General features: G+C 44.9%; 1 protein-coding gene across 1 annotated transcript in view; it reads right to left on the bottom strand.

Annotated features, from left to right (window-relative positions):
- The window catches only part of LOC119442212 (ankyrin repeat and death domain-containing protein 1A), a 50,511-nt gene extending 35,130 nt beyond the window's left edge, over positions 1-15,381 (bottom strand). Inside the window, exons 1-8 of the mRNA XM_037707000.2 lie at positions 15,034-15,381; positions 12,751-12,854; positions 12,530-12,628; positions 10,994-11,092; positions 9,504-9,608; positions 8,275-8,373; positions 4,455-4,556; positions 3,107-3,205 (exon numbers count right to left, since the gene is read on the bottom strand). Of these exons, the coding sequence (XP_037562928.1) occupies positions 3,107-3,205; positions 4,455-4,556; positions 8,275-8,373; positions 9,504-9,608; positions 10,994-11,092; positions 12,530-12,628; positions 12,751-12,854; positions 15,034-15,148 (822 nt within the window). The 5' untranslated portion in view covers positions 15,149-15,381. The remainder of the gene's footprint in view (positions 1-3,106; positions 3,206-4,454; positions 4,557-8,274; positions 8,374-9,503; positions 9,609-10,993; positions 11,093-12,529; positions 12,629-12,750; positions 12,855-15,033) is intronic.
- Between the last annotated feature and the right edge of the window lie 12,448 nt (positions 15,382-27,829).

Below are 27,829 nucleotides of genomic sequence, written 5' to 3'. Positions count from 1 at the left end.
ACAAACTTAGTTAAGTAAGTAATGCATGTGGGACCCTTATTTCAAAGTGAACTTTCATTGGATATCACTTGTAGCATGCACTAACTTCGGCTAAATCTGCTGAAGTGGGCATGAAAAAGGACAGTGTCAAACAAGTGTTGACTCTAAAATAGAGAAGATCGACGTACATGGTTGTTCTACAGATTTGATGATTACATGTCGATTATGTGTCTCTATTCTGTCTCTTTTCCATGTTCAGTATTCACTTAATTCATTTCATAATGTATCGTATTTCACACGCAATTACGACGATGGCCATTGGGTCTTCTTGGTCGTCCTCCTATGTATGAGACACTCATTGTATTCTTCAGACAATCTCAACAGCCACGTGTCTGTCTTGGGCGACGCTCTTCCACCAGGGTCCCCAAACGCTGCTCAACGTCCTGCGGCTCCTGGCGGGCACAATACGAATAACGCATTTGGGCGAGACATTAAGTCGGATACTTTGGAGACAGGCGGGTCGGATACATCATGCCAGTGATGCCAGAATCGTCGAAGATTCACACCTTCTATATTTCGGAGCACTGAACATGACCCGCAGCAGCACGGCGATCACCTTTTGCCATAGTGCATGCGCACAACTGCGTGGCAAGCGAGCGCTTTTTCAGTTGGCGAAGGCACAAACTCGGCATGCTGTATTCACTGCACCTGAACTGTACACCAGCATCCAGCCAAGATTGCCAGCCAGCCAAGATTGTGCGCGATGCACTCTTGTCTAGCAGCTTCAAGCTTCGTCAAGGCCAGCTACAGAGTGGAGATCAGAGGGGCCGCCGCACTGCTTTCGCCTCCGCGCGCTCAATGATGACAGCGCGCATGCACACTCAGACGCGCACACTCAGACTCAGGTATCCCCCTCCCAGCAAACTCTAGCCTCGCTGCGCAGGTCCTTCCTCCCACCGTGCACAGCGGCGAGTGCACAGCGAGGCACCCTAACGAACTAGGGCACTCCACACCATTTGGCGGAGGATGTGGCAGTTAAGTTAGATGGCATTTAGTGAAGGCATGGCAGCGAGTGACAGCGATTCAGAAACTTGCATCCCATTCCTTTTACAGCTACTTGCACTTGTTTTTACAGCGAAGCTGCATGTGGCTAGCCGATTCATCCCTCTGTCACCTGTACGCCGAAAACTACAGTCGAATCTCGTTAATTCAAACACGCTTAATTCGAACTTCCGGTTCATTCGAACTGATGCTGATGGTCCCGTCAAAGTTCTGTGTATTCCAATGGGCGACAACGCCCGGTAATTCGAATGCGAAAGCATTTGCGACAGTTAATTCGAACATACTGCACACCGACAATGCTCTCAGTAGCGCGCCAAATCACGTGGCGGCACCTCCGACTGGCATTGCTCCAAAAAGCTTAGGCGAGACCCCTCAACGCCGCGCGGAGAAAAAGAAAGAGAGGGAGAAAAAGAACTGCGTCGGAAATTTCACTCTCTCAAATGGCAAGGTCGCCATTTCTGTGTCGTGCCGGATCACGTGTGTACATGCCGACGTCTCAGCCAACGCTGCGGTGCAGAGGGAAGCAACGGCAGAGGCCCAGTCCGGCTAACGAAACTGCCCAACGAAAGGGCTGGCGGCAGGTGTGCACGGAGATAGGCAAAGGTGAGGGAGCTATGAGGGAGTTGAGAGGAAGCGCGAGGGCTCCCGAAGCCACTGCCACCGAAGCAACGGGGTTGCCAAGGCCAAATCTGCTTCCCTGCCACCCTCCTCCCTCACCTTCGGCGGTCCCTGCGCACGCCCATTGCCGTGCCGGCGCCGCCCGCTCCCTGAAGTTTCATTTTCTGCCATTATCGGGAAGCAAGCATTGGCTGACGTGGGCAGTTTCGTGGCCCTTGCTCGCCATGTGCTTGTGCGCCGTGATATTTCACGACTCGCATTATTCGTACGTCCTGCTATGGTGCTCTAATACTTCAAAAATACGTCCTTCCTTTAATTCAAACTTCTTTTAATTCGAACAAATTTTCAGGCCGGCCCCTTCGAGTTCGAATTATCGAGATTCGTCTGTATCATCATCAGCAATGGCTTGAGCGTCGTCGTCTTCTTCCACAGATAGCTCATTAACGCCCCTCGGCGCAACCGCATGAACACACTCGTGCCACTGCTCCTGCATTCGTCGTCGTCGTGGTCTTCTTCCACAGCTGGCTCTGTTGCCACTCATCATACCAGCGTAGAATTTTACTTGGCCCTGAAAAGTTTGGAGCTGGAAGACCAGCTCTGGGCAAGTCGAAGTTGCCACCTGAGTCCAAGGACTTGGAGCCGCCACCTCAGGCCACCAAAACCAAACTGCCGGCCCTTTCAATAAAGTTCATTTCTTCTTCTTCTCTTCTGTCTTTGTAATGGGGAGGCCGCGTTTACCGGGGTATGAGACATTGCTCAAGAGGGTATGAGCCATTCATTGTCTTACATGACAGACAGATTTAATTTTGAAGCAATTTAATTTTGAAGAATCACAAGCAGCAATGCGACAACGGTGGGCTGCAGGCATACCGTCAGTGACGTCATTCTCTCCGTCACAGCCGAACATGTGTGTAACCTCATTAAGAAACATAAAGACATAACCAATAATTGAGAAAGACTTCAATGAGTCATTGGGATTAACCCAGTGATAAACAATGGGGCCGCATGTTTCAGCTTTGCTGGTTAACCATCTGTATGGAGTGCTTGGGCGGTAATTTTTTTAATTATATCCTTAGTTGCTGACTATTGCTAAGTATTCTTGACATGACAAGGTATCACTTAATACCATTGTCATGTTCATACGTCATCTACAAGACACCTAATCAACTGTTTCTTTCTAGAAGTGGTTACAAGATACCCCAATACGCCAATTCCATCTGAAGTCTGCTAAGAAGACCTTGTCCTCAAAAAATTTTAAGTGGTTGCATGTCGCAACAGTGATAGCCTTACATCGCACAGTTTCCGAGTGCATTTACAGGGTGGTCAACAGAAATGTAACACCATTATGTTACATTTTACAAAGGCAAAAGCATTAGCAAAAGTTGTTTCAGAGTACTTCTGTCCATTAATCTGACAGAAATCCGGTATGCCACAATATCACACTTACAGCATCAGTGATAGAAGCATCACAGCCATGTTCTAAAAGGATCTGCACAGCTCCTTGATGGCCATTCTGTGCTGCTAAATGCAAAGGTGTGCTCCTCTCCTGCAAATGAAAAAAAGAAAGAAAAAACAGTTACTGTGTCATTAAACAGACAGGCAAGGCCTTTGGCACACTGCCTTTTTTGTTTTTGTATCCTTGTAATACCTTTCAGCATTTTTATGTTGTTACAACCAATGCATCTACACAATCTATTTTCCCGTTAAATGTCGTTTCATACTCACGGCTGAATTTACTATCAGTGCCTAATTAAGCATTCAGATAAGTGCAGTTTTGAAGAAACGTTGACATACTAAAAAACTCATTTAGAAGTAATGAGGGTTTAAAATCATGAAGAGTGAAAGAGAGTACATTGCACATTCAAGCTTGATTTGAATGTGATAGCACAACAATTATTCCAACTCAGTTATGACATTTTCGCTCAATGACAGACACAAAGAAGAGGTGGGGGGAGAAGAAAGCAGACATGACAGGCATATTTCAGGAAGAATAGAACTCTAAGGGCCTTTCAGGAGTTTTGAGTGACAGGAAGGTACCCCTTCAGAACAAGATCATAAATAGTGATGTTATACGTACTCAACATGATAGTATCTACAAAGGCCAACATTCAGAAAGTTATTGTTGCTGATATACATATGCTGAACTGAATGTATGCAGTGATGAGGAAAGATCAAGTTGTAGGTACAGTCAACAAGGAAGACAGTGAAGCAAGCATGCAAGGAGGAAGACGAAGATTATGTGACCAGTTAATGAGAAGGGATAAGAACCACATGGGTAAGAAGCCATACAGGATGATTTTAAAGCCGTGGTGATTGAAGAAGGAATGGATAAACAACAAGCCCAGTTGTAAGAAAGAACATAGAAACAGCAACACCATGTAACTATCAAGCAAAGCTCTTAGATTAAGTAATATGCAGTGTCACTTTCGCACACAGTTATGGTTCTTGGTTACTGGGACACTTGGCTTGTGCCTTATACCCCTGTCCTCCCCTTTGTCCTTGCTGATCACTTACTCATTAAAGCTGTGAACTATACAAATGGACACTTTGCGTGTGAATGCCAATATCAACTTTGATTTTCTGCTGCCAATCACCTTTACAATATCTGGTCCTAGAATGCGCAACTCATGGGAAAAATTAAGACTATAGTTTCTCATCCACACAAATAGGAATACATGGTGTGTCTTCACGACAACAACAAAACTATAATAGAACTTTCAACACAAACTTCCTCCAAAAAAAAAAAAAAAAAAAAAACAGAGAGAGAGAGAGATTCCATGAAACCATTGTCTCACATAGTTTGGATCATCCATGTCCATCTTATTACTCTGCAGCAGGCGTTTCATCACAAGATGATGCCCTCGCTGTGCAGCATGGTGAAGTGCCGTGCACCCAGACTGTAGAAAAAAGAACATACATGATAATAAAGATAAAGAACAGCCCTTAATTAACACCTGGTATGTGCAATAAAACAATCTAGCCAAGGCCTTTCTCACACTTCAAGACTTAGAAATGCAGACACAGTTTAGTTTTGCTACACAAATGTAGCAAAAGTGGCAGATGAAGACCAGTAGCCTACTTATAAGCAGTGAAGCTCCCTGAAATCATCTATCATGTGCATCATGAGCTTGCATAGGTAATGCTGGCAGCAGGATGTTACCTGCATTTGTGCTTTTGCAAGCAGTAACAATGTGCATGGTAGCACACTAGACAAACGAAAGTATTCAGGTTGTCTTATTCTTAAATACAGATCAAGAATGAACAACTGCAAAAGAACAGTCATTACGCAAACGTAAGCCCAAAAGTCATGAAAAGGAAAAGAATGGGAAGATTGCATGGAACTACATGGAACTTCTTTCACCGTTTTGAAAAGATGCACTGCCATCTTAAATGGCAGCACATGGGGTAACAAGTAATTTTACATCATATTAACTATCAACCAATTACAATTCACTAAAGCTTTACTAGGCAACTGATTAAAAGGAGGACATGAAACTGTATAAGGCTGAGCACCATGTGAAAGGTCGGAATGCAATGACAGCCTTTTCAAGAGAAACATACGAAAATGCATGTGAGAACAAGCATATGAACTAAATGAGTACTAACACATGCTGACAGTTTCGGTGTTCTAGGAATTCAACCGCACATTTTCACTTGTGACAGGATTGAATCCGTACACTTTGTTTCCGGTTAACAACCTCCTCTGAAAGAGTGATTGATCAGCAAATAGCAGCAGAACTGCAAGAACCTCTACGCTTTCCGGTAGATGTGGTAGATTTCCTGGCACAATCATGCAGAAAGGTATGGTGCATGGTATCATGTTTGTTACTGCAAACACACTTATTCCAGTTGAGAGTTTTCACTTTTTCAGTTGTTACCTTTAAAATATTTGATAAATTTTCTATTATATATATATGTCGTGAATAGGTCTATGTACCCTTTCATTTAACGAGAAGTTTAGTCATCCGCTTCCCTCCTCACGTCACGCAATTAATAAACCTGGTTTATTCTCCTATATATTGTTTTCTTTGGTTATTGTCACTGTTTTTTAATATTCCACAAACAAGAAGCAGGTGTATAACAACACTATACCAATAAAATTTTCTTACGTAGCTCCATGTTGCAGATCAGTGGCTTTCTACAACAAACTGGGCATCCGCACAATGAACACGTGCTTGCTAGCAGGCGACCCACTTCACAATGACCGCAAAATTGAAAATGTCATGTTGAGTAATCCATGCCTTAAATATACAGGATGTCCCAACTATCATGCAGCAAGATTTAAAAATATGCAAATGCCATGTAGCTGGACAGAACAAAGGTAATGCTGTTGCTGTCGCTTGCAGATTCTCAGAGTATTTTTTTCATTCAGTCTAATTAGATAATTAGTCTTAATTAATTAATCAACTTCTCAAATGTTATAATTAGGTGAAAAGTGTCAATGAGAAAATTATAGAGCAACATGAGAAACTACGGATACAGCTTTCTGGTGCTCAACACGTGCTACATAAAAGTGTTTTTCCGAATGTGAAAGATGCCCGCGAATACACGTAAACTGCCTCGAGTGTCCAGTCGCGCGGCAGTTTTGCGTGTATTCGCGGCTTCTTTCACTCTCAGAAAAACACTTTTATGTAGCACGCATTAAGCACCAGAAAGCTATATCGGTAGTTTCTCATGTTGCGCTACAATTGCATGATGGTGCATGATGTTGGTAGTAGAATTCCAACAGAAATATATAACAACTGTGTAGAAAAACTGTCGATCAAATTGATTGATTTCTATAGGCGCGGTCGGTAATGAAAGAGTTAAAGGGCCTCTCGCCAGGTTTCGTCATTTTAAACAGACAAGCACAGCGCATGCTTCACATGCTGACGATTGTGTCTGCAAAGTATTTCGAATGAAATGCTGGGCATCCTCTCTCTATCTCTCTCGAGGAAGTTTGAAACTTTGAAACTTTATTCATTCCAACATTCCATAATTTGGGATGCTGGGATGCTCCCAGCCAAGTGACGTTCCCGCCAGAAAGCTGCAGAAACATGAGCAAATGCTATGACGTAAAATGCAGTTCTAGCAAAGTCACTCATCATGACATGTTATTTCAGCAAATTGCCCAATTTGGAATGCGCCACGCAGCAGAAAAGGAGAGATTAAAAAAAGGGGGAAAAAAGGGAGAAAAAAGGAGGCAGGTCTCATTACATGAACCTGATGCAGTCTCTCGACTCCGGTATACGAGAAGAAGGGCAAGAAACGTCACTTGCGGACACCCCACTTGGCAGAGAGAGAGAGCATCTCTGTTGGCAGTCGCGTTTGCCTCCTGGCAGTATGTTAACAGGGCAGTCAATTTCTTCTATATCCTCCAAAAATAAACCAATTTGAAAAATTATTTCCATAAAATGATTCCTAAACGCCGTTTTAGCACTTCCAGTGTATAAATAAAATTTGCAATGGGGCATGGTGAGGGGAACTTTAACTCTATGAGGCTAGTGACGGTGCAATGGAGCTGCCCGAATAATCAAGCATGTCCGTATTATCGGTCAGCGGCTGCAGTTAGTCATAATCCTTCCATTTCGATAAAATATTTATTTCACAAAATGGTACAGAGATTGACCACCCATTGGTAGACCTGAAGACACCACAATCTTCTGACAACGCTAGCCCACTAGCGTTGCGGCCACCTTAATATTTCCCTAAAAAATGTTCATTCTATTGTCATACATATCCTCATTTACTTGCAATGTTCAGCAAAATAGAACGAAACGCTAATTTAAGGTGAAGGACAGGAAAATATTGATGGAGGAATAACAAAAGAAACAAATAAAAGTAATGATCCCCGCAGCATATGGTAATTTTACCACAATAATCATTTACTCATTGAAAATAACACAATGAAAAGAAAAAAAAAGAAGTTGAAGGAATTAAAACAAAAGTAAAACATTTACCTTCATGCAAATCAAGTGGCGTAGCTATGTCTCCATGTCTACAACAAGGTGAGAAAAACAGAAACAAAATTCAGAAAATATGTGAAAGAAAACACTGTAAAATCCGATATAACACAAGTACCATATTTTCTTGAATTTAAGGACTTAAACATTCCACAATATTGTCAGTAAAATATAAGAGCCAATAAAATAATACAATTATGGGGAGTTTTAAAAATACCACACCCAAGCGTCTTTGTGCATCTATAGCTTGACGTCCCTGCTTGCAATCTTTAGTATTCCTTTTCTGTTCCTCTCTGGTTGCAAGGGCAGTGAAAAAAAAAATGGATGCTTAGATTTGAACATATATGGTAGTAAAATCTCATTGCAACAAAGTCCCATCTGACACTAACTACCTTTGTTTTGTCTGATAATTGTTATAGGCATGTATTTGTTACACGCCGCTATCGGTGAGAAATATTGTTTACTTCCATTACATCCGATTATTCCTTATTTCCATGTTATATCCCCATTCAAGTGTACTTGTAAAAATAGGAGTGTAAGTATACATGATCAAATTTGAACAAATGTATGAGAGGAGACCATGAAAACACCAGAAGCACCCACAAATGCAAGTAAAAATGTTTTGATGCTGCAGGTAATATGTTTCTGCTGCAAACCACTAAATGGCTCGTACCTTGTCTTTGATGTTGGGGTCAGCTTTGTACTGTAGCAGTTTCTCTACAATTTCCATGCAGTTGTTGATAGCCGCAATGTGCAGAGCAGTTTGACCGTTCTATTGCCAAAAGAAATATTGTAATCAGCAACAACACACTATGAAAATTGCATGCATTAAGAAATGATGCACGGACACCAATATTTTCGCACTTTCTCTCTTTCACTCTGCTTGGTACACAAATGTCCTAGCACAATGTGAAATTGCCTCACACACTCAAGATTTAAATTTTTTTCCATGTCTTGCTGCTGCATCTGCACACACAAGATTTTATTTATGTTTCTAGAAGGCAAGCACCAGTCCAGTCACAAGCCGACAATAAGACATCTACGCCTAAATAGTCAATAAGACATCTACTGCCTTAAAAAAAATGGAAACATCTCGCTCTGTCCTTCCTAGTGCTTTCTAAGCCACAGTGCTTGCATTTTGTGCACCTGCAGCACATTAATGTAGCTAATCTTGTGCATCTCACAGGATTTCTAGGTGTGTTTTCTTTGCTGACATAATGCTGTCCATAAAAGGCTTGACAGTATCAGATGATACCACGTTGCAATAACTCTTGTTATGCATTAAGTTGTGTGTGTTGGTGCCTTTGGCGTAGTTGTGCCTGAAAGCGATTTCGAGTGTTTTGTTCTGAAGGTTGAAACACAATTTTGTTGTCTGTACCCATCAATTGAAACTGGAAACACATTAACAGGGTGTTGAGCGAAATAGTTGAGTAGGTACAGTATATCATCATGCGTACACTGTTTTACTTTTTGGTGGTTACTGTTTTTCGGCAGATTATCAAATTATCGCTTGCCCACTGTATAGAAATTTTCTTGAATGAATGTTGTCTCTAATTTTGCAGTGAAAGAGCTCTGTCTAATCAGATTGCACCTGGCAAGCAATATAGTTGAGCCCTGCAATTTACCTTCCTATAACTTGAGTGATGTAGCAAAGCAGGAAATATCAGTCATGCTACAAAACCCAACATACATATCAGCAGTAGTGTTCAAAAGATGTCCTTACTTTAACACCCACTTGCTCATTAATGACCAAGTAAAGTGATGGCCAGGCATCTATTACAATGCAGGCACACACAAGAAAGGCCATGTAAGTGCAACATGGTTTTGATATAACTTGATCATTACACTGCTCACACCATGTGAAAAGCCTAGTAGTACTCTACAAAGTCAAGAAAAGCCGACCTTGTCAATGGCGTTGACTTTGATGGTCTCTGTGGAGTCCAGCATGAATGCAATGACTTCATGATGATTATTCTGTGCAGCACAATGCAGTGCAGTTTGACCTTGCTGCATGTTAAAGCAAAAGCGAGATAACCATGATGTCATGCTTAGCACACAGTACTCGTATTTGCACACTTGTTCGGTAATTAAGCTTGCCAAACATACCCAATTCCAAGCAATAAAGAATAAAATAATTAAGCATTACATAATCTTTTAAATACAGATGTGTATTATTGTTGTTCCCATTGTGACAACAGAACAGCAGAAGTTGTCACGAGAGTTTGAAAGCTGGATAAAAAAAAGTAATATAGTAGTGATCTCAGGCTTTAGAAAGCTTCAAAATACACAATTAATGAAGGAACTAATGGTGTGATGTAATTCAGTGATGTGTACTAAGGAACACACTTTGATGGGCTGTGCTTCCAGACTTTTATATGTATCTGCAGCGCGCACTTTAGCACAATTTATCCAGAAAGAGCACTCTTGAACAATTATGGTTCGCTTAAAGGGGCCCTAAACCACCCCTCGGGCTTGGTGAAATAACATAGTCCGCAGGTAGCATACGCTGCTGTGAACATCTCAGCCAAGTTTTGCTGTCGTACGCGGTGCATGGAGCTTGCAAGTGGAGCGCGAAGTCACCTTTCTCTCAAATGCCCTCGTTTCAACAGAGCCATGATCCTCACTCTCTTCTGTGTGCTTTATTTTGCAATAAAGCACATTCCGATGCGCGGCTGCTATTCGTCGCTGCAGTCGGTTACGCCGCGGCCCGTGGGGTGCCACCACGAGTCCACTGGCTAAGCGCACTGCAGCTCTCTGAGGACAACCGTGTCTGGCTTACGTTTAGCGCGGCGTAGACACCAAAATCGGAAATTTGAACTGCGCGCCACGGTAACAGTTTTGAAGGCGGAACGTTGTGGCCCCACCCCACTCTGCCTTAGCCTTCATAGTGCAAGGCATTGAAGAAAGGAGGGGGAGCACAGCGGAGGTTGTGTCTGATTACCAATAACTCCGCTTCTGCTGAATCCACTGAAGTACTTTTTGCGGCAAAGTATTTCTGAAATAGCCTATTTTCACCTCAAATGTTTTTCTCCACTTCGACAAAAAGTGATTCAGGGCCCCTCTAAGAAAACAAAGCCGGCAAGGATGGCACAATAGTTCAGCAGCCTGAAATATTCTCCAACAAAACTTTCAAACACTAGATTTTTCATAATTTAACTTTCCTTAGACACTATAGTACAGCAAAAGCAAAAAGCCAACTTTTTCAGTGAAACTAACTTCAAGAATTGGAAAGCTCAGCCTATGGGCAGATATAAAAAGGTGATGCAGGAATGATATTTCCACCACCAGTTGTGCTGAAAAAAATTGTGCCTACAGGCTGTACCTATCAAACAACACAAATCTACTTGGTTTTTCAGCCATAAAGAATGAAGTCAGGTGACCAAATTACTTACGCGGTTAACTGCTCGACAGCTGGCCCCACTTTCAACAAGCAACTGAACAGCACCACGATGTCCAAACCATGCTGCCATCAACAGTGGCCGCATCCCATACTGCAGTGACATTTCCCAGTAGCTCATTATTGCAATGATCATTCAAAGTCAGAAGGGACTACATTTAGGGAACAGAAGGATTTAGCTATAGTACTCATACTAATATGCTTGAAAACAAATTTTAAGCAGCCCTTAATGATATAACTACAGACAATAATTCAAGGAGCCATTTATTAAGAACAACTTTGGCAAAGTAAGGAGCGGGAAAGAGTTGTCTGAATATCAAATGTCCCCCTTGCATACCTCATAGATAGAAAAGTAGTCTGGTTCAATGCTTGAACCCTGCTCCAGAGCTGTACCGTTAAGATACATTAATTAAGCTTACAGCTAGCAAGTGGCCACCACATGAATTCCCGTTGCCCATGCTACAGGGATACTTACGTGCACTTGGTTGCATGTGTTCATATCATCAAGAGAAATTTTAGTCCAAACACAATAACAGCACTTGCTATCTAAGCAGAGCAGAGTGCCTTGATATATACAGCTTCATTGGAAACTTCTAGAAATTCAACATCACAGTTCTGAGAGTTACATTTACAGGATCAAATGGATGTTCTTTCAGTGATAGAGCAAGAAAACAGGTAGCATGAGCAGCCCTCGAAGCAAAGTGTGGCCATACATAACTGACATATTGACCGATTAACTTGCTTTCAGGCTTGTCTTCTTGGCGTGTGGTGTGAAACACTCCAGAGTTCTCTCTTCTCCACACCTTCTAACTTGCTCAAACATCTCATTCTCCTTTCCCTTAACCTGGGAGAGCTGAACCGTGCCACCGCAAGAGCTATGCTCTTTACACTACGGCCTCTGCTGGTGACCCACATAAAGCAGGTTACTGGGTCTATACAAATGGACTCAGCGTCAACACCAGGGACTCAGCTGGACTCAAGTGACGACTCAGACTCTAAGAAATGAAGTTTCTCCCTCTTTATGAATGCCTGTTCCTGAATGGTTGCATGTCTCAATGCAACCAGGTTCATTGCAACCTGGTTCACTGCACCCCATCTTACTTTTCTGAAGAAATTGACTTGGCTCCTCATTTGTAGCACACCTTTCTTCTGTGAGTTATGAGACATGCCATTTTTTTAGTATGCTTTTGCAATTAGTGTGACCTGCTGTGATTTCTTTTTCTATTCCTACTGCCGTACTCTATTGCTTGTCATTGTTCTACATTAATCTTTCTGATCTGTCATCTTGTTCCGATTTTTCTCTCTACTTCCCCACTTCAATTTTTGTTTCTATCCCCTTCTTCCCGCATGCACTGTGCCCTTTTCAGTTCTAGCTACCAGCTCACTTTTTCCCTTCTTTTTCTCTCGGTCAATTTTACACGTATTCAAACTGGACAATAATAACAATCAAGAGTTAAGTCCCAATAGGTTGGTTGCAGTGGTCTGCAAATTGCCAAAAATTAAAAATCAAGCACCAAGAAGATTGATTTACCTTGTCTGTCACCTCCACATCACATTTTGCCTGGATGAGGACTGCCATTGCGTCAAGGTGACCATGAGCTGCAGCCCAATGCAGTGGTACCCTCTCCATCTAAGGAGTCAGCAAAGGGTTTTAGAGCTATGAATTACACAAAACATCCTGAGTGGTGCATTCAGATTGTCTCAAGAGCCCTGCAGCAACTTGAAAGCTACACTACGCTGGAAAGCACTTACATGTGTTCTTGCATTGGCATCCACTTTTGATTCAATAAGGTGCTTAAGCGTTGCAACATCATTCTTGATTGCAGCTTCATGGAGTAACAGTTCATTTTTGATGCCTGCAAGCAACAGAAAAGAGATTTTGCAGTTCTCTCTCATGATTAAAACGACAAACTTGAGAAGCAGGTTGTTTCGGCAATTTAACACAAGCACAGACACAGAAAAAGGAATAAGAAGAGCAAGAATCATCTGGTAGGTCAAGTGGCCAACAACACATTCACAAATTAATGGATATGTTTGTATCAATGGACAATGATGCTTTAAGCCATTAACTACCAATATTGAGATATACTCATCAAAGCATTCTGTGCCAATATAGTCAGACATGTCTATCCATGTTGCAATTGCTCTTGCTTTGATTGCCAGACTGCGCTCATCAGTAGATTCCAAGTCATGCAGATGAGTTTGGTTTCTCAAACTTTTTTCGATGGCTCACATTGCTTTTTATTATGCTGCAGATGAACATACCGACACCAACACATGCAAAAATGGAAAGCCTCTTACACATAACATAATTTATTTGTATATATTGTGAGTGACTATAAAGGATAAACCATACCTCTCATGTACTTTTCAAGTCAGGATATTTATGTGTACGATTGTGGTACAACTATTTAATTTTAAAGCAAAGGTATATAGGCAAGTGCAGAAGCCTCAATTATGATGGGCTTTCGAGGGCATTTTAGAGCAACTTAAATGTATTATATAACAGAAAAACCATTGAATTACCTAACAGTGATGATGACATAACGATGTTCCATATAACCCAGCCATAAAATAGTTCAATTTTGAAAAGAATAGATGTATGCATGACTGTAGATGTATGATTCTGAGAATGAATAGATGTATGATTCTGAGAATGAAGTCAACATACACATGAGGTGCAAGGTGACATATGGAGCAGGAATTGCAGTGTAATGATTAGATGTTTAGAGAACACCACTTAAAAATAGCCTTTGCGACACCATATCATGCTAAATCTTCCTCACTGTGCCAGCCCTGTGACATCAGTGACGCGAGTTCTTTTGCACATTCTAACAGGAAGGCACTGAAATGCTTAGCCAAAAGCACTTTCCAATTATGATGCCACAGAACAGGAGACCAGACATAAGAGAAATGTGAATGCAAGGAAGGCAGCCTCTGAGGCAGGAGCCCAGGAAAGGAATAGTGAGACACATTTGGGGGTGCAGGGCTTGAAAAGTGTTGTTTTCATACACACCTGCAAACGCAGAAGGTTAGACATGTGGAAGAATTAGAGTCTTGATAGTCCATGCTGCATTAAATATTTATCGCTGATCCGATCAACACTGCACTTGCAACGACATACTCTCCACACAGCTTGGCATGAAATTATCAGGTCACCTAGCCTGAAAAATTCTTCTACGTTAAATTATAGTAGAAAAAAAGTATGGAGTAATTCCCGTATCTTTTCCGGAAAGAACTTGGGAAGCAAGATATGAGGTTAGGCTAGCTGCAAGTAAGAAGTCCCACCCGGCCGTAAAGCAGTTGCTTTTCTTTTTTTTTAATTTGGCTAGAAAAGCCCGATGTTGCAGGTTCGATAACCCGCTGCCGCCGTGGTATTTTGATAAGAGGCGAAATACAGAAACGCCCGCGTTCCGACGCTAATGCATGCTAGCCGCAAAATTAATGGTCAGCCGTCCAGTGCGGCTTTCTTCCAGAACACGGTAGTAGCTTAGGAAAGCGAATAAATCAGTTGATAGAACAAAAAACAGGAGGGGAATAGTGGTGTTCAAGTCTTGCCTGAATCGATGTAATCATCGTCGAAGTACAGCACATGTGTGACGGGAAGTGTAAATGCGTAGGTTCAGTCACGCACACCGCTACTTCCATGGGTTATTACAGACTCAATAGCCTACAAAATACACAGAGTGGACATGAACAACCTGAATGCGCCGGATAGTATCTTATTCCTTCGACATACAGAAAGTTAAACTTGAACTCGTCACCAATCAACAAGTTGACTATCCAATGCGCGCACAATTCAGCCATCAAGATCTCGGAATCTAAGCCGGCCTGCGACTTCTCAGTTCATAAAATACCCGCTGAAGAGATCTGGGCTCTTGATCTTTTTCTCTGTAAAAAAAAAACTGTATTTGCACATCGTTACGGCAATGAGCTGCGCGGCACGGAGGATCACACAACCGCTCGTATTGTTCGCACGGTGCTGCGGGAAGCAATCAGGTGCGCTATGAAATTGCAGGAGTGAATCGGGCGCACCTCTCGAAGTATGACTGAAGTTCAGTGGCACTAGATCTGTTTCGGGCACCCTGCTGGAAGCGACGGAGGTTCGTTTTGAGAGACGACCGGACACGTCGGACGCCGAGGCGTCCATGCTGGCAGCAGCACCCTCGAGGCGTGGCAGACGTTGACCGGCTAAACACACCAAACACACAATTCGTTTATGTTCTGCAGCATCGCAAAGCAGCTGAGTCTACGAGACGACGTCGGCTGTGTACAGCAGCAACGACGACATTCTCAACACTCGTCAACTCTCCTGTAGTTCCCAAGTCCTCCGCTGTCGGGCCCGTCGGGAGCGTCGGGCTCCAACCCGTCCTAGGGATCCTAGTGCTAAGCGGCGCCAGCGGCGCCGACGGCGCTGCTCGTCATCCAGCGGGTCAATGCTCGCGCGCGGTGTGAATGGCAGCGTCTTTCCGCAGCCACTGTTGCAGCACTCCATGGTTTGCCGAATACTGTCGGAGCGCGCTGGTCAATGAATGTCCTTTGCTTGCAATGAACCGACGTGCGTTGCTACCGTTCCTCCATGCTATCATTCCATCGACGTTAATTAGAACAATAATTTAGTTACTTGCTGTACTTTTTCGCCGTTCTACATAAAGAAATCAAGCTGAAATACTCAGTCTACAGGCTCACAATTGTTTTGCGACATGTAGCATATATAAATGTTTCAGTGCGAAACAGATGACGGCAGTGAGAATGAACTTCCGATCGCGCTTGTGAATCTTCCCCTAATTTTACTGCACACAATGATGCCCAATTAGAACCTTGGACTTCTAATTAAAACTCAATTGGGCTCAATATTCTTTTTATTCTTTTTTCTTTTCCTGTGACAGCTGTTGAGCGATTGTTAGGGAATCATCAGTACGAAACGTTGCAGGGAGACGTAGAACATTATGTGTGATACAGGCGTAATTACGAAAATTTGGGGATTAATTTTGAGAGTAGAAAGAAACTTCAAAGTTTCGCCATTCGCAAATCACATTAGTATAAAAAATGAGTGTAAGATAACTAAAAATTGGTTTGAAGTGATACTTCGAAATATGTTTAGAGGGGTGTATACATCTTAAATACAACTTTGGGAATGTCAATGGCACAATTCGGGAAGTCCCAAAAAATGATCAAATGGCTAAAACAATAGCGAATTAAAACTAAAAGTGGGATCGGAATGAAGTATGGGGTATATATACGGGTAAATTTCTTATATATTGTCACGGTACAACGCCGAGAGAGGACAGGGAGACGTTCTTCAAGAACAGCAGGACGACCTGTTTAAGCAAAACGGAACGGAGACACGTCTTCTTCGTCGTTAGCCGAAATCCCACTGACCCACTAGACGGAGTCCGTTAATGTTCCCATCGTCGTTGTCGTCTACCTAGAGCACACGCGTCATTTGTCCCTCCTTAGAAGAGCATCGTCCCGATGCTATACCAGAAATGCCACTTGCGGAAGTGAGGGTCTCTCGCAAAGTCATTCGCTCACATACGGCTTCATGCGTACAACATGCACAAGTTCAGGACGGTGCGGGCGGCGCCTCGTACAGTTGGGGCTATCGGGGACGACCTCGTAGGTGACATCACTGAGTCGCCGCAATACCCGATATGGGCCGAAGTATCGCCTTAACAGCTTTTCGGAGAGGCCTCGTTTCCGTATGGGTGTCCAAACCCACACTCTGTCGCCGACTTCATAGCTTACGGTTCTACGGTGGGCATCATAGCGGCCTGCGTCGTAGTCTTGCTGCTGGCAGATCCGCACACGCGCGAGCTGCCGAGCCTCTTCGGCACGTTGCGTGAAGACATCGGCGTCCGTTTCGGTGTCGTCAAATTCGTGTGGAAGCATTGCATCCAACATCGTTCGTACATCTCGGCCATGAACAAGGGTGAACGGAGTCATGCGCGTCGTCTCTTGTTTCGCCGTGTTGTACGCAAACGTGATATAAGGGAGGATGTCATCCCAATTTTTATGTTCGACATCCACGTACATTGAAAGCATGTCTTCAATTGTTTTGTTAAGGCGCTCTGTCAGTCCGTTGGTTTGTGGATGGTAGGCGGTCGACTTCCGATGAGCTGTTCCACTTAGCAGCAAGACGTGATCTAAAAGTGCAGCCGTGAATGCGGTTCCTCTGTCGGTAATTACGACGCTTGGGGCTCCGTGCCGCAACACAACATTTTCAATGAAAAAGCGCGCCACCTCGGCCGCTGTGCCTTTCTGGATGGCCTTTGTTTCAGCGTAACGTGTCAGATAGTCGGTTGCGACGAGAACAAAGCGATTCCCTGCAGTGGTAGTAGGAAGTGGGCCCAAGATATCCATTCCAATTTGATCAAATGGTGTTCGAGGAACCTGGACAGGTTGTAGGAGGCCGGCTGGTTTCGTCGGAGGTGACTTGCGCCTCTGGCAGTCAAGACAAGAGCGAACGTGATGTTTCACGGCCGTGGTAAGTCTCGGCCAGTAGTAGCTTTGCCGCACTCTGCCCAATGTTCGCGTGTAGCCTAAGTGACCAGAAGTCATCTCGTTGTGACAGGCTTGAAGTACTTCCGAACGAAGAGCTGCAGGAATGACGAGCAGGTAGGGGGACCCGGTAGAAGAAAAGTTTCTTTTGTAAAGGACTTTGGCCCGTAAACAAAACGACGACAGTCCTCTGGCGAAAACTCTAGGTGCTTTCGCAGACCTTCCTTCTAAGTAGTTGATGAGTGCAAGCAACTCAGGGTCGTCCCGTTGTTGTTGAGCGATGGCGGCTGTGTCCAGAACACAAACAAATGCTGTATCGTCTTCTTCGAGTGGAGAAGCCGACTCTATCGGCGATCGAGACAGGCAGTCAGCATCCGTATGTCGCTTCCCCGACTTGTACATGACCGTCATGTCAAACTCTTGCAGCCTTAGGCTCCAACGTGCCAATCGTCCGGACGGATCTTTAAGGTTCGTCAACCAACACAGTGAATGGTGGTCACTGATAACTTTGAAAGGGCGGCCGTACAAATATGGGCGAAATTTCATAACCGCCCATACCACCGCGAGACATTCTTTCTCAGTTGTGGAATAATTAGCCTCTGTGCGTGAAAGTGTACGGCTTGCGTAGACAATGACTCTTTCCATGTCCTCCTGCCGCTGTACAAGAACAGCTCCCAAGCCAACATTGCTGGCATCCGTGTGGAGCAATGTAGGAGCGGTCTCATCAAAGTGGGCAAGCACTGGAGGTGTCTGGAGACGTTGCCGCAAGATGTTAAATGCACCTCGCTCTTCATCACCCCATACAAAAGGAGCGTCGTCTCTCGTGAGGCGGGTGAACGGCGACGCAATGCGAGCAAAGTCTGCAATAAACCGCCGGTAATAAGCGCAGAGGCCGAGGAACCGCCGGACAGCCTTTTTGTCGGATGGTACGGGAAACTGTGCGACGGCGGTAATTTTTGCAGGATCTGGGCGGACACCGGCGTGGCTGACGACGTGACCAAGAAACTGTAGTTCCGCAAAGCCAAAGTGGCACTTCTCCGGTTTCAGCGTGAGGCCGGCGGATCTTATGGACTGCAGAACTGCTTCAAGCCGTTCGAGGTGTTCTTTAAACGTTGCGGAAAACACGATGACGTCGGCGAGGTACACTAAGCAGGTTTTCCACTTCAGACCGGAAAGCACAGTATCCATGAGGCGTTGGAACGTAGCAGGCGCAGAGCACAAGCCGAAAGGCAAAACCTTAAATTCGTACAGGCCGTCTGGGGTCACAAAAGCAGTTTTTTCACGGTCTCTGGGGTCTACCTCGATTTGCCAATAGCCGCTTTTTAAGTCCATGGAAGAGAAGTAACGTGCGTGTCGAAGCCTGTCGAGGGAATCGTCGATACGGGGTAGCGGGTACACGTCTTTCTTCGTCACTTGATTTAGTTTTCGGTAGTCCACACAGAAACGCAAGCTGCCGTCTTTTTCTTGACTAGAACTACAGGCGATGCCCAGGGACTCGTTGATGGTTGGATCACGTCGTCTTCAAGCATTTTTGTCACCTGTTGTTGTATGGCTTCACGTTCTCTGGGTGCCACACGATAAGGATTTTGGTGAATGGGTCTCGCCGTATCCTCTGTAATTATTCGGTGCTTTGTTAGAGGCGTCCGACCAACTCTTGAAGTCGACGCAAAGCAGTCGACGAACTGGGCCAATAGCGTAAGAAGCTGTTCTCGTTCGTGCGGCGGCAAAACAGTGCTGACGTCAAGTGCGGGAGCTGGGTCTTGTGTAGGCGCTTCTTCGAGTAGCGAACAGCAGCCGCGAACATCCGCAACACCGTCAAAATAAGCCACAGCCGTGCCTTTTGGAAGGTGCCGTCTCTCTGTGCTAAAATTTGTTAGCAAGAGGTTCGTGCGCCCGTCGGTGACATTGACAATTCCTCGTGCGACCGAGATACCGTGACTAAACAACAAAACGGTTATTTGATCGGCAATTCCTTCGCAATGAAACGGTACGTCACAGGCCACCGAAACAAGAATACATGACCGAGGTGGGATTACGACGTCATCTTCTGTTAGACGAAAGGCATTGTGTTGCGGCGATAAGTATGGATTAAACCAGGGCTCTTATAAAACGTCACCATGCGGTCTGGAATGTTAATTACGGCGCCGTATTCCCTTAGGAAATCCATTCCAAGAATCAAATCTTTACAGCACGCAGGAAGAACGATGAAAGCGGCCACGAAAGAAGAATCTCCAATATTAATTCTTGCAGTACATCTTCCAGTAGGCATCAGTAATTGGCCGCCTGCCGTCCTTATGTGAGGTCCCGTCCATGGCGTCTTCACTTTCTTCAGGCGGAGGGCGAGTTCCTGACTTATTATAGAGAAGTCAGCACCAGTGTCGACTAATGCTGTCACTGGCTGCCCATCCACAAAAACATCAAGGTCGGCACTCACAATTTCCTTCGGGGTCGGTGGTTATCGGCTGCTCGGCGTTCGGCAGCGGGCGAGTTGGGGGCTTTTTATTGTCTTGCGGCGGGCCTGCAACCTTACCCCCAGAGGTCGCCGCCTTCAGTTTCCCCGGCGGGGGCTGGGCGACCTTCGTCCTTGAAAGTTAGCAAAAGTACGTCCAGCAGGCATCTGGCGTGGAGGGGTAGGAGAGCGCGACCGATGGCCGAAATCAGTCCGATCATTCGGCACGGATTCGTCATTCGGGTGCGCTATGGGAGGTCCCTGAGAAGCAGCGTCGTCGCGGCGTAGCAGGGAGTCGCCATCTGCACGTCGACCATCAGACCACGGACGAAGAGGTCGAAAGGATGTGTCGCGATGCCAGCAATGGCGCGAAATATGGCCGGCGCCCCCGCAGTTAAAACAGAGAGGGCGGTTATCGGCGGTGCGCCACGCGTCGGATCTCCGAAATTGTGGCCGTCTCGAAGGGTCGTTTTGCGGTGTGGTCCAAGGCGCGGCGAATGACGGCTGGCGGTAGGACTGCATCGGCATCACGGGTGCGTGCCGCAATGCCTCCTCTTGCGGCGGCGACCAAGGAGCGGCTCTCGGAGGCTGGTTGTACGGGGGTGTGGTTGTAACGGGTGGGGAACATCGGACAGCGGCGGCGTAACTCATGGGACGCTGGTGGTCGGGAAGATCGGCGGCCGGTAACGCCTGCCTGATTTCGTCGCGTACCACTTCGGCGATTGACGGGACGGGGCTATCCAGTGTCGATGTCAGGATCCGGTGAACTTCTTCTCTGACGATCTCTCTTATCATTTCACACAAGGAGCTCTGATACTGTGGAGTCAATGCGGCGGCATTGATTGCGGTGCTGGTGGACAGACGATCGTACTGCCTGCATCGTTGATGAAGGGCCCGCTCAATAGCCGTAGCCTCCTTGATAAAATCAGCGACGGTGACGGGTGGATTGCGCACAAGCCCCGCGAACAACTGCTCTTTTACACCTCGCATGAGGTAGCGTAACTTCCTATCCTCGGTCATGTTCGGGTCGGCTCTACGAAAGAGACGGGCCATGTCTTCGGCGAACATTGTGACCGACTCATTGGGTTGTTGCACCCGTAGCTCCATCAACTGTTGGGCGCGGTCGCGTCGGTCGGCACTTGCAAACGTATCGGTGATTTTCTGCCGAAAGTCATGCCATGTCGATAGGCTAGCTTCGCGGTTCTCATACCAAGTACGGCCACTGTCGTCAAGCGCGAAATAGACGTGGGAGAGCTTTTGCTGCTCAGTCCACTGGTTAATCTGGGCGACGCGCTCGTACTTGTCGAGCCAGTCTTCAATGTCTTCGAACGCTGCACCGCGATAGCGATCGGGAACCAGCGGATGAAGAACAGTTACCTGTTGTTGACTGGGAGACTGGCTGCATTGGGGTGCTTGCGGTGGGCTCGTTTCGGCCATTGCCAGATGTGTGGAGCTCCTGGAAAGATGTGGTTGAAGAGGGGAGAACTCCGGGGCGAGGCCTAGCAGTCGACGACTGAAGCGGTGCACGGGGGTCGTAACTGGTGACAATGCGTCCGGGCTAGATGAACGACTCCCAGAAGGAGTCCGTAGCATCAGGCGTGGTCAATATACCCAGCACCTCCACCACTGTCACGGTACAACGCCGAGAGAGGACAGGGAGACGTTCTTCAAGAACAGCAGGACGACCTGTTTAAGCGAAACGGAACAGAGACACGTCTTCTTCGTCGTTAGCCAAAAACCCACTGACCCACTAGACGGAGTCCGTTAATGTGCCCATCGTCGTTGTCGTCTACCTAGAGCACACGCGTCAATATCAAGTTTTTAGCAATGAACAATCCTCATGGCACATGTTTAAAACATACAAAACTCGCAGAATAACCCCCACATATGCTAGTGTGTATACACTTAATCTTCTAGAGAAATTGAGGTATTCAGATGAACTGCAAGAGCGTTCTGAACTGGGCTGGTTGGTGCACCTTTAGGAAGGAAATGAATGGTGCCACAGACAGGATAAATGGAATATATTGCTGTGCCCGTTGCCTTCACTTCGTTCTGGCAGTAGTGCTGTTCATTCCCTTCATAATATTCATATATTTTGGTCATCTGACCACGTGACACAGCTGCGTGCTCAGGCTATATTTTACCTTGTTATGATACTTTCCAATGTCACACGCAAATCCGTCGAGGAAACTTCACCTATTATAGTAAGCTGAACAGTGGCTAACAGTGAGCTTAACTGTGGCTACACTTAGTTACCATGGAGCCCATGCGTGACAATGTTAGAGGTCAGTATGCATGTGTTTTTGCATACTCATAGAGGCAAACTAGACAAAGAATTATCTTATTGGTGCATGTTTGATCTGTTGCCTCAAATCCCGAATTCCGGTGCTATTAGTGTTTTTTGAACACCGCTCATGTACAACCTAGACAAGTATGAAACAATCCCACTTTCAAGTCGACGTCTTCATGCTGAACCAATTGGTTGCGCCAGGAAAAACAAAACATCATTTATCTTTTGGATGCATCTGCAACAATTATACTTGTATAGGCATTGTCATTCTACCAACATTTGCAGTCAATGTCCATTAGGAGTGCATATGAATGACTGATATACGATAGAATGGCACAGCTTACCAGAACAAATAGCACAATGCAAGACTGCTTTGCCACTGGTGTTGCAAGCAGGCCCCCATGACTGAGAAACTGAATGCAAGGCGGCACACAGACATCCTTCACTGGTGTAACAGCTGCAAATGAAATACTGATATCAGTTACTTTCTGACCGGTCATCCAAAGCAAAGCACAAACATTTTTATATACAATTACACTATTGCATATAAGCTCGTCACTGAGTTACTGTTATTGCTTTGAGATAGCTCACAGTATTTTATAAAGTACTAATGGCCTCGTTTAACTTATTTCCAAAAAAAACTTTATGAAGCACCTTCTATTAGAAAAATGAGCTGACAAAATATTGTGCCCTGCATAACTCACAACACATGCACGCATTTTAGAATTGCTGCAGTGATACGTGTAAGCTGAAAATCAGTCTATGCAACTCGAGACAGTAAGTGTGAACCTCCCTTCAACATCAGTGTTGACATATATTTTGGTTTGTTTTTACACTTGTTAGGAATACATATAACTTTGGAATGTCTATAATACACGTTTGGCCACCGCTATTCTTTGTCAAGGTTAAGTTAAAAATGACTTTTCGCATGCATTTGTTTTACAATTACGGCCGCATATGGGCATAACTTAAGCGGCAATCCTCCCTCCTAGAATACGCGATATGCTGACGTACTGCGTCAGAACGTTAATCGTCAGCCTGGTAGCTGTAAAAAAAGCGAATACAGATTGCCAGGTAGAAAATAATTCGTTTCCTTTGCAATGACTCTTAACGGGCATCACGCGGACAACTTTCAATTGCGATCGTGCACGATTGCTCGGGCTCTACTACAAACGAAAGGGCACCGTGTGAATCCCGTGTTGCCTAACACTGCAGGTGGCACAAGGTTATGGCAGTAAGCACGCTCCACCGTCATTCGATTGTAATGAAGGGGCATGCACATCGAACATGCTGAGCATACATGAGCAATATTCCAATCCCGGGTGTCAACACTGCGATTATGCACGCCCAGCCAAGGCACTGCGTCCGAAGCTTATAAAAATGGCTACAAATTTTACTGTGTTGCAATGCGTCACCGAATATTGGTAACATAGCGTTGCACCGCGTCGAGAGAGATACTAACGGGTACAACGCCTTCACTTAATTTTGGAACGCCGAGCACACAGCACAACACAGTATTAACTGGAATGCTAACGTCAGTAAGCCAGCGGCCACATACAGACGACAAAGGAGCTGCTAAAGGCGTCAACGCCGCTAATATTGCCTACGCGTCTCAGTTGTAGTGAGTATGCATTCAACACAACAAATGCAACACCCCTTTATCACAGACTCGCAATGTCGCTTTGTCAATCCTCATGGCCAAGGAATCTCGTTAAAGAGCGTGCTCACATAACACAATTGAGCCCATCTCCGGCCGTCGCGGAGCATTTCGAACGCGCGACGTGCACCAACAACGAAAGAAGGACACGTAAATCACTTACTTGTGTAACAATCCAGCGCCGATTCCTTCCTATTTAGAGTGAAATCACAAATGCGACAGGAACACCACCTCCACCGTCCGCCATTAGCGAGAGCTCGTACGCATGCTCGGACGGTTGTTTGTGCTGGAGAAATGCAACCCAGCGTGTAGGCGCGATGAAGGGGTGGTAAGCAGCGCCACCGCTCAAACCCTACCTGCTCCTTTTTGTGTGTTTACTATACTCACACGCGAATAATGTTCAAACAGCGTTATCTACGGTGATATATGTAACTTGCAGTGATAGTAGACAGTGTCTTTTCGTTATAATTCTTTTCGTGTTCATTTTTCACTAGTAACATGTTCAGTTGCCCTCCTCATGAAATTACGGACGGCTCTCCGTATTTCAAAAACGGAGCTCACGTCCGTCTTTTTTACGTAGAATCCCGCCGTTTTTTATAAACGGAGCTCACGTCCGTGTTTTTTACGTAGAATCCGGCCGTTTTTCATAAAACAGAATGGTCTACGTAAATTTTACGTAGGTTTTTGCTGTAAAATTGCGGAAATTTTTTACAGTGCGGGTTCCAAATGTCTAATGCTTTGTGGTGCGAGCTCTTCTAAGGTGCAAGAGACACTGTCTCACGAAATACCTACTTATGGCCTGCGCTGTGTAATGATGAATTAAAATGGAAACTTCTTGGTCCCGTGTATACCTAAGGCGGGGGGGGGGGGGGGAGATCACCTCAATGGGTCATCAAAACTGTCAAAAGCGATACCGCACACCGCCTACTTCAGCAACTGCAGGGGGTCTATAGGCGAACTACAGGTGGCAGCACCATCTCCGTTTTATTATGGATGGGTGGTCGACGGCGCTCATATTAATGCACACGACTGTGTTCCACTGAGTACGATTTCGCCTGATTTTCTGGTACTGAAACCCGCCCACAGCAGTGAACTGATATTACATAAGCCTTACATACGCCGCACTTTTCCACAAAGTGCTCAGAACGTTTCTATTTACTTGAAAGAAGCGCAAACTGTCGTTCAACGGATTACTGGCACTCAACCACACAGTATCTGTTTGGCGAAGTGCCAGCGATACCCTCAATGCACCGATGCAACCTACTCATTGAAATGCCAGTTGATCGAGCGCTTCAGAGGCGTTTGTTTAATTGAACAATGATTGATAGTGGATACATTTCGTCAACAACAGTGCAGCCCTTGTCTTAACAACTTTTAGGAAATATGAGCGTTCCAAACAGATGATTTAGGAAAATATCAGTAGGCAGTAACACAAAATGGCAACGACGCGCTGGGAGAAATTGAGCGTAGCATAAGACAAAACGTCGTCAGTTTGCACAAAACAGGAATAATTGCTTCAAATTGCCAGTATGTTATTATCAGCAGAGCATACCACTGCTTGCAGACAAGACACTGTGCACCGCGAAAATAATTTCATTCAACCTTGTTTATCGAAAAGCGACACCATGTTATTGAAACAGGTATTGAGCTTGTATTTCATTGATCCATATTTATATATTTGTGTGGAGCATGAACACTACGCAAATCCACACAAAGGAGTTGACACCGTAAATGAATACTAAACACAGGATTTAACAACGTCAAGCGAAAAAAATTAGCAAGCGAACTTCATTGAACTTGCCACACCGAGCATGTGGTACTCACCGATAATATAATGCTAAATATTAGTTAAAAATAAATAAATGACAGTGTGTACCGGGTGATCATTTTAAGGTTCGAGAAATTTTTAAACTCGCGTGTGGCAGGTAGCATAGTTCTTGTCCTTCAGCTGGATTATTTGAAGAGGTGGGTCGGTACTCAACGATAATCACCAGAAATTGAAATACACCTTCAACAAATTAAAGAATTTCACTAAATGCCTCCTTAATTGAATGCTATACGGAACATACTGCAATTTGCGAATTGTAGCTGGTGAGCTTTCAAGAGGCACCCACTTGAAGTGTATCTCAAGGCTGACACTATTTTCGAGATAATATTTCCCAAAGTGTGGGGCGAAATACATGGGCGTTCCGCTTATTTTTGATTTTCAATGAATCAAAGAAAGTTTTATTAAAAAAAGTAAGCGGGACAAGTGCATTTTTATGGCGAGTTTTATGGTGCATATCTCCAAACTGATGTCATTCTGTAAATTTATTCCACATGGATACGCCTTGCAGACTCACCGGCTACAATTCCTAAAGTGCAAGATGGGCCGTATAAAGTAATTAATTGTTAAGAAGTTCATTTCTAACTTTTTTCATTAGTTTAATATCTGCTTCGATTTCTCGTCCAAGCAATGTACGCCTCTCTGAATAATCCTGCTTAATGATTAGAATTATGTTACCTGCGACAGGTGGTTTTTAAAATTTCCGGTAAACTTAAAAATGATCCCTCCGTATAGCCAAAGTGCACTGAATACACCCAGCCACGAATACGTTCCATTCGTGCACGCTGAGGCAGTGCAAAACGGAGCACATAATCCCCACGAGAAACAAAAACCGAATGCAGACTGACTGGCACATAAAGATGCCGGTAACAGCTGGACGAATATGATCCTATCATTAAAATTTGACATAGGCTTGGCGTACTCTCGGGCCATTTCACACGTCTTCGTTAGTTAGAGGAGCAAGAAAGCATGGTAACTGTGGTAACAAGCGGTAAACGCTAGCTCTGTTTGGCCCCGTCCTACGTAGCTTCGTCGTGCTTGAGCGGTAAACCATTCACGTTGTTGATAGCGAGTCTTTTTCTCGAGGCGGACTTGTCTGGGAGTTCGTGGTTCGATTTCATCGTATTGCTCCAAGGGCTCCATGTGCTTCAAAGTACATCAAACGTTTCAACCGCCGCGGGACCTCTCATCATTGGCTGAAGTTATTTTACGAGGCATTAAGAGAGCGAACGTTTCCGACCACCTGAGCTCCACTTTCACTCTCACGTGCAAACTGTGGCAAGAAAACAAAATTGGTCGGCGCGGAGGTCTCTTTTATCATTTGCATGATATTGACAGTGAGGTAGAAAGTTCAACACGGCAGCGAGCAAAGCGTGTCTTGTGCGGTGCCTGCCGTCGCGAGTGGAGACGCACAGCGCAGTGCAGCTTTCACCATGGCGCTGCAGTCGAATATTTGGATTAGCGCTGCTCAAGGACTGAGGAAGGAAACTATTTTTGGAGTGTTATATCCCAATGTGATGCTAATAAAGAATATTGGAAAATTTGTTTGTCACCAGAAGTGGCCTCCAGACGTTTCCTTCTTAGCTATAAGTGATATGTTTGAAAGTACCTTCTCCTTCGTTGTTGCCGTTAGTTTTCTTTTTCCCCAAGGTCTCTTGCGTAGAGAAGCATGTAGATAATGAAAATTATGCCTGTTTTGAAGTAACTACGTTTGACGCTAATCTGATATGCATTCTGCATTGTCGGTAAAAGTAAATCGCCGAACAAGATGCAATCGGCCGCACTGAGATGTAGCAGATGACAACGGCGCGAACACCATATTCATGTAGCTACAGGTAACGGTTCCTCCGTTATTCGTAAACTGGCAGTTGGCCGATAGCTTTATTGCATATACTCTGTTGCCTAGGTAGTGCGCACTACATGAAAAATGTTGAGCCGAAAAATGGCAGCGGAATAAAGCCCCTGCTCAGTTACTGAGGTCGCTATGGGGCGGAGGGCGATGTTTCTTTCTTTTTTCTGCGACACTAGTGCAACTGTTCTGAGACAATTAGGAGATAATAGCTGATAGCTTTGCGTTGAACACGAAAGAAAAACGTGTGCTGTATGCGC

Source organism: Dermacentor silvarum, chromosome 2 (assembly GCF_013339745.2).
Source record: "Dermacentor silvarum isolate Dsil-2018 chromosome 2, BIME_Dsil_1.4, whole genome shotgun sequence".
NCBI lineage: Eukaryota > Metazoa > Arthropoda > Arachnida > Ixodida > Ixodidae > Dermacentor > Dermacentor silvarum.
This window is presented reverse-complemented; position numbering and strand designations above follow the sequence as displayed.